The sequence below is a fragment of the Antechinus flavipes genome, chromosome 4 (genome assembly GCF_016432865.1).
Source record: "Antechinus flavipes isolate AdamAnt ecotype Samford, QLD, Australia chromosome 4, AdamAnt_v2, whole genome shotgun sequence".
NCBI classification, from domain to species: Eukaryota; Metazoa; Chordata; class Mammalia; order Dasyuromorphia; family Dasyuridae; genus Antechinus; species Antechinus flavipes.
The window spans coordinates 118924667-118937846 of NC_067401.1; the positions used below are offsets into that span (position 1 = coordinate 118924667).

At 40.1% G+C, this 13180-nt stretch overlaps 1 protein-coding gene across 5 annotated transcripts in view; it reads left to right on the top strand.

Moving 5' to 3' along the window:
* The first annotated feature begins 6896 nt into the window (after nucleotides 1–6896).
* SEPTIN4 (septin 4) overlaps nucleotides 6897–13180 on the top strand; it is a 45025-nt gene continuing 38741 nt past the window's right edge. The window contains exons 1-2 of one of the 5 annotated variants that reach the window (XM_051994167.1): nucleotides 6897–8549; nucleotides 9140–9243. In XM_051994167.1, coding sequence (XP_051850127.1) covers nucleotides 7013–8549; nucleotides 9140–9228 — 1626 coding nt within the window. In that variant the 5' untranslated portion in view covers nucleotides 6897–7012 and the 3' untranslated portion in view covers nucleotides 9229–9243. Of the gene's footprint in view, nucleotides 8550–9139; nucleotides 9244–13180 lie in introns of those variants that run through there. The other 4 variants (XM_051994168.1, XM_051994171.1, XM_051994169.1 and 1 more) reach the window with 4 other exon arrangements.

Sequence of the window (13180 nt, forward strand, 5' to 3'; positions counted from 1 at the left end):
GCTTCCCTTCTGCCAAGGGCAAGTGCTGAGCATCAGGGACCGATGGAGAGAAGCCGGGATCCCTCCCGACTGGGAGACGGGGGAAAGGTCTCTCCTAGAGGCTGCCCTTGGGCTCAGCCTGTGCGGGGGCTTGGGGTCCCCCGAGGCAAGATGGAACCCAGAGGGAGAGGATTGCAGGGGAGGGGAAGGGGGCCGTGAGCAAAGGCAGGGGGTGCAGTTTGGGGACCAGGAAGCTCAGGCTGGGAGTTTGTTTGGGGCTGAAGGCGGCGTGCATTGTGGGGGGAGGGAGGGAGGATGGGGGAGGGAGGGGGAGAGAAGACAGTTGGGGGGGATTGCACACAACATAGACCCAATTTTCCTGCTGTTGGTGGCAACTGGCAGTGACCTGGAGGAAGAGGGAACAAGAAGTAGAGGGGGGAAGGACCCAGATGCCATTTTCCCATTTCTCTCTATCAAGGCTCTGAGAAGATGGAATGTAAGGGATTGGAGGGAAAGGCTGGGCAATGGTGAGGAGACGGCAGGGGAGAAAACAGAGGAAAAGAAGAGACAGGAAACGGAACATTCTTGGTCTAGTCCCCCTGGGTGAGGAGCCATATTCGGCAGCTCTCTGAGGGTAGAATTGGCAAAGCTGGAGAAGAGATTGGATTTCTGTGGGGGGAGTAAGGAGTCAAAGGGGACAGTTCAGTGGTAATTTTGGAGAATGAAGAATTCCAGGGATTTGTATAGGACTTCAGGGATAAGGTAAGCAAAGGCAGAAGGTGGAGAGCACTGGGAAGCAGGAACTTTTCAGGAACAGACCATAAATTCGGTTCTGACAGGTTGGGGTTGAGGACCATAAATTCTGATAACTTAGGAGGACCTAGCAGCCAGGATGTCTGAAACAGAAGATCTGCTTACCTATGGCTAAATAACCTATCTACAATTTATGGCTCTATGGAATGCTAATGATCAAGGCTGCTTATCTTGATATAAATTAGTATCATTTCTAATGGTTAGGAAGGAGGATTGCAATCAGGGGGATTGAGGCAGAACAATTCAGGGAAACTGAGAAGAATAAAGGAAACTGACATAAAATTTTGATCAATTTTCTAAATATTTTAATAATTATCTTGCTTTATATAATTTTAAGATATTTTAAGTCAGTGTTTTTAATTTTCAAAGTCATAACAATTCTTTATCAGTAAGAAAAGGAAAACAAAACATAATGGTCAATATCTTTCTCTAACCAATAAGATGTAAAATAAAAAAGAGGTCATACGTATAATAATCTTATAAAAAGTAATCAATTAAAAGTGATTGATTATATGCTGCTGTTATAAATTGTCAAAAATGTATGTCTATCTAATTGTCCAGTACACTACCTATGCTGTCTTTTTTCTGCGGATGTGACCAATGTATTCCCCATCTTCATTTAATTGCATCCATTAATTTTCTCATGATATTGTAATACTTCAGGATGGACAACACAGACTCATTGCTCAGCCTCTCAAAGCTCCCACAATCAGTTTGCAACTGTGTAATATGTTCCTCCTAGACCAGTTGCTAGTAAACCACCATATTTTTTTTTGGTTATCGTTGGTTGGTCATTTTATCTGTTTTTTTGGTTTGGTTTTGCCAGCTGTGGTTATTTCAAAAGCAAAATATACATTTTAAAAGTAAGTCACTGTCTTTGATGTGACCATTAGGTTCTTCTGATCTATAATTACAAAGTTTGATCTTAGCCTATGAACAATTAGGTTCACTCATCTATTTTGATATGAACTTTATTTTTTTTTTTAAATTTTTTATTTAATAATTACATTATATTGACACTCGTTTCTGTTCCGATTTTTTTTTCCCCTCCCTCCCTCCACCCCCTCCCCTAGATGGCAAGCAGTCCTTTATATGTTGGATATGTTGCAGTATATCCTAGATACAATATATGTTTGCAGAACCGAACAGTTCTCTTGTTGCGTAGGGAGAATTGGATTCAGAAGGTATAAGTAATCCGGGAAGAAAAACAAAAATGTAGATAGTTTACATTCGTTTCCCAGTGTTCTTTCTTTGGGTGTAGCTGCTTTTGTCCGTCATTTATCAATTGAAACTCAGGTCTCTTTGTCAAAGAAATCCACTTCCATCAAAATATGTCCTCATACAATTGATATGAACTTTAAAATGAGCATACTCTCTTCCCTTATCAGGAAGAAGCTCAAGTGGCTATTATCAGGTATAACCAAATCCCAGACTATCCTGTTTGTACAGAGTGATGTAAGGATGGAATTTTTTTTATCAGCCTCCCTTGTCTATCCCTCCAACCTCTGAGCATTTTAAAATAATATTTGAAATATTGATTATGGTCTGAGACTGGTCAGCCAGGAGGATTCCACCTGGCTCTTCCTTGATCACTCCATTTGAGCTGTCAGAGTCTTCCCTTCCTCATGCTCCCATGCTACCTTATATTTCTTAAATGCATTCTTTCAAACTCCTTTCCTTGGTAACCTTATTGTTCTCCCAAATCTATTTCATATTTACCACTCCTGGTACCTGTTTTACTTCTTCATTCTATCTGTAACTTCTCATAAACAAACCTATTTTTTAAAATAAAGAGAATAGCCATTGTGAATATGTCACGTGTATTTTGAACTAGGGATTGTTATCCTGATTTCATTATTATTATAATGAAATATATGTTGAATTGAAATATAATGAAATAATAAGAAATGGTTACATTTTTTAACATATCTCTTTAAAATAGCCTTAAAATGACAGCCCCTCTGAAGTTATGATTACCTTCATTCAGTCAACAAGCATTTGTTGAGTGCCAGGTATTGTGCTATTTAACAAGACTCGGACTCTCAGTAGCTGTGTGACTCTGGGAAAGTCACAACCCTGTGGTCTCAGTTTCCTCACTTGTGAAATGAATTGAAAAAGGAAATGGCAAACTATTCCAGTACCTCTCTCAAGAAAACCCCAAAAGGGGTCACCAAGAGTGGGACACAACTGAAAAAAAGTGAACAACACTATTACCATATTTCTGCTCTAGTTGATTGAATCTCTATCCATGAATTTTCTTATCTGATTGATATACTTATGGCCAGTTTTCAATTGGTTGATAGTTATTTGCCCAAGTTTTGGTATTAACCCAAATAACCTGAGGGGGAATTTTTTTCTTTGAAGCACAATTTGCCAAAGGAAAAAGTCTATATAACTAAGTAATAAGTAAAATTCAAGAAGTAAGTATTGACAAGTATTAGATACTCACTAAGAAAATAGGGGGGAAAACCTGAATAGCACAATGTAAGACTTTAAAAAAAAAAAAGAACTAATCATTAAATTAAAAAAGAAAAAAACATCAATTCCTTTATTTAAAAAAAGCATCAATAATACTCAAACAAGTTTTGGTAAAATGGGGGGAAAAAGAGATTATTTAAGAATCAAAAAAATAAGAAGAATTAGCAGAAGCTTTTCTAAACAACTGTGAGCCTACAAAACTGAATTATGAAAAGAAATGGAGCAATGTCTGCAAAATACCCAGATTACAGAAATTGAAATCTATATAATCTCTTTACATTCTGTCTTCAAAGCCAGATTTTTGACTTGCATATAATTCATGTATTCTTTTAACATTATTGTCCTTTGCTTCCTTTCTGCCAAAATTCCCTTCAGTTAAGTAGTATTGTGTTCAAATTTGTTTTTTCTATATGTCACAGCACCTGCATCTGGATAAATTCTTCCTTTCCATGATCAGTTTTTCCTATCTTAGCAACTGGATTTTTAAAATTTTACATAGAAACCTTGAATTTCTCACTTACATTCATTCCTCACCTCTTTTTGTGAATGTTTTCTCTTTTGACCTTTCTGAAATTTCTTGCTACTGGATCCCTGGGGAGTCTATAGGATTCTGTTTTCACCAATCAATAAAAGTTCACTTTCTTTCATATTGTAGGAAAAGGGAAGAATTGGACACGTGATTTTATTGATATGAGGAATTCTTGATGAGGAAATTCCTTCTACCAAAGTAAGTCTGTACTTTTTTGTTGTTGCTTATAGACTAATAGAGTTGCCTAGAACACTGTTTAAGCAAGTTGCCCAAAATCATACAACTGGAGAAAGAATTTGAATCCAGGTCTTCCTAGTTCTGGGATTAGCTCACTCTCCCCTAAAACAGGGCTACCTCTTTCACATTATAATATTTGTCTGATAGGACTTGATTTCTTTTTTTCTTTTTTAAAGCACAATGGAGGATTAGTCAATGAGAAATCTTCACAGGTGAATCCAAGGAGAATATCTATGGATGAAATTGCTAGTAATGGAAGGGCAGGTAATTGCCAATTCATGGAATGAGGAAAGGGACAGAATTGACACTTGAATTGGCCAAGCCTTGCAGAGGGCTCCAGTTTCCAAAGGTTAGAGGAAAAGGAAGGAGAAGCTTCCTAGAACAAAAGGCCAGGTGAGGAAGTTGGAACATCTTGTTACTTGTAGGGATTAGCAGATAGGTCTCTTTTGTCTGTGGCTTGGATGTTGGAGAGGAGTAAAAGGTGATGCTGCTGGCAAGTTAGGTAGAAAGTACATTGTCCATGTAAGGCTGGGCTTGTATTAGCCAAGGGAAGAATTAATATTTTATCCTAGTGGATATCAGGAGTCCTGGCCAGAATTGTTAAAAGGACTGGGAGGGTTTAAATTTTTATATATATATATATATATATTCCTGAAAGGTCCTAGCATGTTTAGGATGTTCCTACTAAGTGATGTATTTTGATAGTGCAAGTCTCATATCATTTTCAGTTTACCTGCATACTATACTCTCAATCACATTTATTTAACAACATGATATTAATTTTTTTGTTAGAATTCTTATTTTAGCCAAAAATATCTCAAGCTAAGAGGAAGCACAGACTTTTTTTTGCTCATGATCACATTTTCATTGGTCTTCCCTCTAAATCCTTCTTACTCAGCACCATTGATCCCTGACTTTTGTCTCAGCCTTCCAAATTCAAAATTCTTAATTTAACATATAGTCATCTTCCAGCAAATCTCAAGATGAGCTGAAAGGCATTCTATTGAATTCAAGAATTTATAAAGCACCTATTATGGTGCTTGTACCTTGTACCAAGTAAGCTCAAGATGAACCTATTGCCATGGCCCTTGGAAATAAAACAAGTCTTCAAGCAGACAATAATTGCAAAATGATAAGAACTGAACTTTCTCTCCTATCTCTATCTATTTATATTTATAAATAACATAGGAAGGATAGACGATAGAGGAAACTTCCTTTATCAATACATGTTAAAACCTCTCCAATTTTTCATCTCAGAGTTTTTCTATATATAGTGCTGAGGAATTAAGTGACTTGCCAGGAACACATACAGAGCAAGTATGAAACAGAGGGAGAACTTTAACTCAAGCCCTCCAGTTTCTGAAATCAACCTTTTATCTACTATGCTATGATACCTTTCACATGTATATTGGCTATATATGCACCCAAGGTCCACCGATTGCCCTCCAGTGTATTTGAATTATTGTTGTAACACAGATATGAACTAGGCTTTTGGGACCATTTCTTGGAACATGCACTAATATTCTCAGTTTAGTTTTAGACTCATCATGGAAGCTTAGGGGAGCCTACTTCCCTCCCTTCTCTGGTTATTGAACCAGAAGACCTGATGCCTTAGGGATTACTTAAAACAAATTCCTGGGCTCTTGAATTTTCCTTTCTTATTCTGAAGACAACTTAGAGCTGGTCCAGAGCTGGTAATTAAACACAAGTGACTCTCAAGGGACACTAATTTTACATTTATCTTCTCCTTTTACAATATCTATTATGCTTATAAGTTTAATGATGAATATAATTTTTAGACATTATAATAGATACCACATGGTGCCCATAGTAACATATGTGTATATATATATATGTTAACTATATATAGCATATACATGTTTGTATATATTATAGATGTGTATATATACTAAATACATACACATGATTGGTGAGGAGTCAAAAAAATTTGGTGACTCCCTTTTTAGAATTCATAACCAATAAAGTTCTCCTTGTTCGGGTTCTCTCCCAAAGCGTGGTTTGTTCTGGCAGCCAAACTAGCTCCCTACTCAAGCCAAAGAGTATAATTTCCCTGGCTCACTGATCATTTAGTATGACACCATTTCTTGGGCTATCAAGTATCTAGTGGCTGTTCCTTCTGTTGACAGTCAGTTGTCATCTGGGAAGACTCATCAAGTACCCACCTTGTACTTGTATGGTTAAAGTACTTATGAACTATTGTCATACATGTTATTAAAACTTTCTGAACAGTAAAAATGAAAAACAACAATAAAAAAACCCCATCTCATGTGTGTAAACTGGTGGTGGAATGGGATAGATTAGGTTTTAAAGCAACGATTAAAGAATCACTGATATGAGACTCCCCTATCAAAAGATGCTTTGGAACAACCTGTTGTAAAAGTGTCTGGGGGCACTAATGACTTGTTTAGCCAGGATGGATCAGCTACACGGGACTCGAACCCAAACCTTTCTGATTCCACTACACCCCACTGGCTTTCATTCCTTACATAGCGGAGGATTAATGCTGTAGACTTTGTGGACTTTGTGGATTTAACCCTATTCGGGGGGCCCCTTTTTGTGTGAAGGTCTCCAAGAGAATTCCTAGCATTTGATTTATTGGGGGAAGGGAAGGGAAAACCCGGAGTCTTCACAATGCAACAAGAAGATCCAAATTTGCACAGAACCCCCCCAGCCCCACCCCCGCCCACACCCTTGATGGGAAAATGTCACAGACAATCCCCCTCCTCCAAGGCTTCAATTCTCTCATCAGCTTTGAGGTTCTTCTCCACCACAAAACGAGTTGGAGGCTTGGGGGTTTCACTAGAAAGCTCCCTCCTTTGTGACATCACTAGGAAGAGAGGTAGCTAAGGGAACCGATGATTGAGCCTCTCTGGGAACAACAGTCAAGATCAGCAGCTCTTAAAACTGAGAGTAAAGATTCACATGCAGCAGGGCCCCTAATCCAGAGAGTGAAACATGGGCTCTACCCAGAAAGGCTCCATGTCTCAGGCAGCCAAGATGACTAAAGTCCCGCTTAAAGTTTCTGCTCCCATGCAGCGAGGGTCTGAGGTCACCCAGCGAGGCCCTTGTGTAGGCCACAGAGGTGCAGATTTGAACCGGAGCATGTCCCCCCAACGTGGACTGGAAAGCCGTCAAACTGTTGCCTCCCAAAGAGGGCTAGATGTCCCTCGAGCTGTTTCCCCCCAGTTTGGGTTTGAATTCTCCCGAGCTTGCTCTCCCCAAGGGTTTGAATCTGGTTCTAGCCATCCAAAGGCCGAAGCGACCCGTCATGGCTCACCTCAACGCAAACCTGAATACAGCACAGCTTCCCATGTGAACTTGCTTGCCCCGCCAGGGAGAGTGCAGATGAGATCTGATGGTCCTTGCCATGGTAGCACCCTTAGGACCCACAGTCCAACAATACAGGATCAAACACAGAAAAATATGGTTGCCCCAAGGCAAGAGAGCCATCGTTGCTTATTTCCCTCAGATGTCAAAATCTCTTCCCGGGTACCGTGCTCGATTCCTTCGGTTACCATATCGAGCTGTCAGTGGGATGCGGAACCACCACCTTCCAGGGTTACAAACCCTCAAGGGGTCCGAAGCCCTCGAAGGCGTTCAGTTCAGCCCAAGGATGAGTGCACCCAGACTGATATCAAAAAGAATTTGGTCTATTCTGAGAGTAAAAGTGTCTCAAGGAAACCACCCTGCTCAGATGCAGCCCATACTGCGCTGGAGACCAAACCAACCCAAAGAATTGTGCAAGACATTCATCCATGTGCCCGCAGCACGATCCATGCAGAAACGAAGGCATCCCACAGAAACTTGGGGTCTTTAGAAGTAGAGTCAGCTGTGAAGGTTTCATTCCGAAAGGATCCTGATCATTCACAAAAAGTCATAGGCCGATCAGAAATTGAAACAGTTCAAAGGCAGGTTCCATCTCCCACCAGGGTGGCAATATGCCAGGAGGCAGAGTCAGCTATCAAGACCATCCGTCCGGGGCGAGACTCACGGAGGGTCACCATCCTAACAGAGTCTGAGTCCTCCTCTCCGTGTCCTTGCAGGCAAATGAGCGATCCTTGCCACAAACCTCCACTTAAGCCACCGCCGTGTTCTGAAATCCCCCCGAAGGTTGCTGCTGTTACAGAGCCAGAATTAACCCCCCGTCCTCTACCACCCAGGTCCTTACCCAAGTACGGCCCTGAGTCTTCGTGGTGGATCTTGTTCCACCCAGAACCTCCCGAGCCTCCAAAGTGTGAGACCCTCCTGACGCAGTCCGAACACAGGTCATCTCATCTGGACCTTTTCATGTCCCAGATAGAGATAGCCTCCGCTTACTGTGAAGAACTAATCATACAGAACGAGAAGGCAACTTCTCCTGAGCCACAGTGTCCATGTAAGCCTTCAAGCAGAGTGTCATCCAGGGATTTGCTGAAGACTGCTCTGCAGCCCTTGGAGTCGCCCGAATGCATGGAGGATGGAACCATTCAAAGGTTTAGTGCTTTCTTCCTGGGTATGTTTTGAAGAAGTCTGCCCAGGTGCAGCCCCAATTTAGTGAGGCGGGACACTGGTGGGTGGGACTAGACGGCAGTAGATCACAGTGGGCTGCCTGCCTTTCCCCCAGCAAGAGCCACCAAGCAGCCCCTCTTGTGACTTCTTTGCTTTGGATCAGAGTTGGCTGAAAGAAAAGTCAATTTCTTCCAAGGGCACTGGCTCCACCTTCATCCCTCTTGCTCCCTGGATCCAGAGGAAATGAAATAGCATAGATATTTAAAATATTGGGTCTGGTCTTAAAAATGTGATTTACAGAGTTAGAGATTGGGGACTGAGCTGGGGTGGGCTAAGGGTCTTCCACGTGGATGTTTCTTAGAGATGTTCTTAGAGATAAGATGGAAAAAGCAATGGGGCGGGGCTTGATGTATGAAAAAATGGAAGGATATGGATGAACCTTCTCAACTGTAGTTACCTTTCTTTGTGTATTTTTGGTGGATAAAGGTAAAAGATGGGCAGAATCCAATGGGCCAAATGAAGGGGACTGGAATAGTTGTGGGGATTACCATCTGGTGCTAGAAGAAAAGCAACGATTTTCTCTGTTGCTTTCAGATGTTACCGATGAGATGCTTAATCGGGTCATCTGGTGGTTGAAAGGTTTGTGTTTTTGGCCCATTTTTGTCATTTGGAAGTGGGGATAGTGACGGGTGTGGGAGGAGAGATTGGGACAATCCATGTGACTTATTTCAGGGAGCCATTTAAAGTATAACAAGATGGTTCCTATGTGTTGAGATATGAAGGTCCCTACCTATATCTGACCCAAATTGGACCCAAGGATTTTTAGGCTCAAGGATAATAATTAAAGGATATTAAAATTAAGGAGAAAACATAGCTTGGTGTGGTGGAAAAAGTACTGTATTTGCAGTCAGAGAGTCTGGGTTGGAATTCCGATTCTGCTATTTTTTATATGTGTGGACTTGGGCAAATGTATTTGCCTTCTCTGGAAAATGGAAAAAGTCAGGGGGAAGGGGGATAGACAAAGTATTCTAATATTTTTTCCTGCAACCTTGATCTATTTAGTTAACACATTTGAAGAGGTTTATTAGTTGACCTCAACCACTTGGTTGTGAAGCAGGAGAGAACTAACCTCAGTCCTTTTCCCTTTCCTTCCAGATGTGTGGAAATTTGGAGTTAAATAAGCAGAGATAGGATGGTTGCATTATCTTTAAGACACTTAGAATGAGCCATACCCTCCACTACCCAGAGATATTGCTTTTCTTCTGGTTGGATTCTGCCTCCTCTGATTCTTCTTGCTCTCTTTGGACCTTAGCTATATATAGAATTGCAAGGGATATTTCCAGTTTATCTAGTCCAATCCATTATTATTTTCCAAAAGAAACTGAGGTCCAAGGAGGCTAAGAGGCTTAAGGTCACATAGGTTAAAATGGCAAAATCTGTATTTGAACTGGGATCCTCCATCTGCATGTCTGACATTTTTGCTATTTCCAGTTTAGACTTAAGTTGTAAATGCAGGTGGCCCAAGTGATTGTTTATAGCGCCTCCTGAACTTTCTGTGGCCTGGAGCACAGGTACCTGCCCAATGAATACTAGAAACTCTGTTATTAGAGTATTTTGGATGAAAGAAAACCTTGAAAATTTCACCTTTAACCCTGTACTACCTCCCCACAGAAAATTCAAGGAGATGGGAAAGAAAGGGACCAGACTGTCTTGGAGGATGCATTAAAAATATTGCTGAAGAATATCTTTCCCTCCAGTAGGAGAAAAGGGGGCCTTCCTTTAGGGGCCACCTAATTTAGGAAAATTGGGCCTGGGCTCTATTGCTAGATATTGAAGTTTTATAAAACATTATAAATAAAATTCTATCCTCCCTCCCCCCCCTTTTTTATGTCCACCGGCTGTTTGAACTCCCTTTGTGGCCCTTGGAAACTGCCCATCTTCTAAACTCTCCATTTTGACAGATGATGAGGTAAGGTCACATCCTCTACCCCTTTCCACCTTCCCTTGTCCCTCCCTTTGCTCTCTCAGTTGGTGGAGAACTGGGTTGTATGAAGGGTCTCCCCTATTCTTCTAGGGTGAAAAAATAGTTACCCCAGATAAGAAGTAGCATCTCACTTAATAAAAAACTGGACTGATAGGTGACTAGATAGATAAAAGCATTTATAAAGTATTTATTGTGTGCCAGACATTCTGCTAAATGTTGGGGAGATTTTTTTAAAAAGCAGAGAATGGTCCTTATCCCTCAAAGAGCTTACATTCGAATCGGGGGAAGGTCATCTATAATGGGGAGTTAGAAATCAAGGGAAGAGGGCACAAAATGAGGGAAGCTAGGGGTCACACATGAAATGGTGGTCTGGGATAGGGACTCGCCCATCAGAATATCAGGCCTCAGGACAGAGGCATCTCCAGGCTAAGAGGGCTGAGAGGTAAAGTAAGCATAGATTATGTGAGGGGTCTCCCCTATTTTCCTAAGATGGAGGACAGTTACCCCAGATTTGTCTGGGAAAGTGGAAATTCCTGCAAGGCTCTTGAACAGAAGAGAAATGGGGCAAGTTGAGCATCCCTGTTGAGATCATTTGACTCTGCTGTCAGGTTTCTTTGGAAGAGTCTCTGGCTTAATATACTCTATTCTAATTTGCAACATCCTACAATAAGATCTTTTCCCTGGCTTCTACTCTGGCCACTTGGGACCACTCTCTGTAATGCTTTGAAGGAGGGTTATTTATTTATTTTTTTGAGTTAAACAAATGAGAAGACTTGAGCAGTTTTGTATATTTCAATCCCTACAAATGAGGAATTTGGAGGGGGAAAAGAAGAAAACCCATATATAAGCTCATTTGTCCAAATGAAATTTCTTAAAGGTTGTTCTGTTCAGGGCACTAGCAGTAAGAAGGATACTGTGGCCTTCTAAGTCTGCATTCAGATAGTCTCTTCAAATAAGGCTTTCTAGTTTTCCTCTTGTTTTCAGTAAAAATACCACTTCTGACAAATATGAGATCAGATATTCAAAAAGTATTTATTAACCATTTACTATGTATTTAAGACTGTGCTAAATGCCAAGTTCCAAAGACAGATCCCTGTGCTCAAGGGCTCATCTCCTAATGGGAAAAATATGCAAATAAATCTGTAAATATTTATATATGTTATATATAAATATAAAATATAGCTATATAAATAGTGTAAGTGGAAAGTAATTTCAGAGGGATCGCACTATCTAGAAGCTAAAGAGATCAGGAAAGACCTCATACAGAAGGCAGGACTTGATTTTAATCTTAAAGAAGGCCAAAGGAACCAGGAGATAGGAGAAAGAAGTAAGGAAATAGAGTATTAGGGATATTCCTTTGCTTTTGTGGGATTATAGGATGGTGATTGATGAAAAACCAATAGCTTATCTATTATAAGTATTCCCAAATCTATTCATCTGAATTTTTAAGAGTCATAATTGGGTGATGGGTAAAGGAAAAAGAAAGAAAAAAAGTGGATGAGAATTTTATTTGTTCCATGAATGTTCTCTTAGAGATAGGATCCTGCTCTTCATGGCCTTACCTACATTTCTGAGAAACTCTCCCCTGCAGAGGTTGTTTTGGGATCATCTAAAGAACAAAGCTGCCAAAGTTTGTTGATGGTCTGAATTTTTGATTTAACTCTTGACACTCTTGTTTTTTATTGCTGTTCATTTGTTTCAGTTGTGTCTAACTCTAATTGAAAACTTTGGGTGTTCTTGGCAAAGATACTGGGATGGTTTTCCATTGCCTTTGCCGGCTCATTTTACAGATGAGGAAACTGAGGACAACAGGGTCAAGTAACTTGTCCAGGGTCACACAGCTAGTAATCATCTGCAGCTGGATTTGAACTCCTGAAGATGTCTTCCTGATTTCAAGTTCAGTGCTCTATCCACTGTATCATCTAACTATCTCAAAAGGAACTTAAAGAATATCTAGCTATCTAGTTCAATACCCTCATTTTATTTTTTCTTCATTTTTTCATTCTTTTATATTTTAATAATATTATTTAAAATATATTTATTATTACATAATTATATACAATAAATAATATAGTTAATAATTTTATTATTAAATACATTTTTAAAATGCATGCAAAGATAGTTTTTTTTTAACATTCATCCTTGCAAAACCTTGTATTCCAAATTTTCTTCCTTCCCTTTCCCCCACTCCCTTCCCTAGATAGCAAATAATCCAATATATGTTAAATACATACAATTCTTCTATACATATTTCCACATTTATCATGCTACACAAGAGAAATCAGATAAAAAAGGAAAACATGAGAAAGCAAAAAAAGCAGACAAATAAAAAAGGTGAAAAGACTAAGCTGTGATCCACATTCAGTATCCACAGTCCTCTTTCTGCAATCCCCTCATTTTTATAGGAAAATGAAGCCCTGGGGTCACACAGGTAGAGTGATGAGAGGGACTGGGCTTCAAAGCAGGTCTTTGACTCCAAATACAACATCCTTTCCATGGAATCACACTGATTCCTAGAGAGAGAAGGGTGTGGGTGAGTGAGTGGAGACTATGGGAACAGGAGGTGAGTAGGAAACTATTTCAATAATCTAGAAGAGATAAGATAAGGCCCTAAAATAGAGTAGTGGCTGGGAAAATGGAAAGAAGAGGAG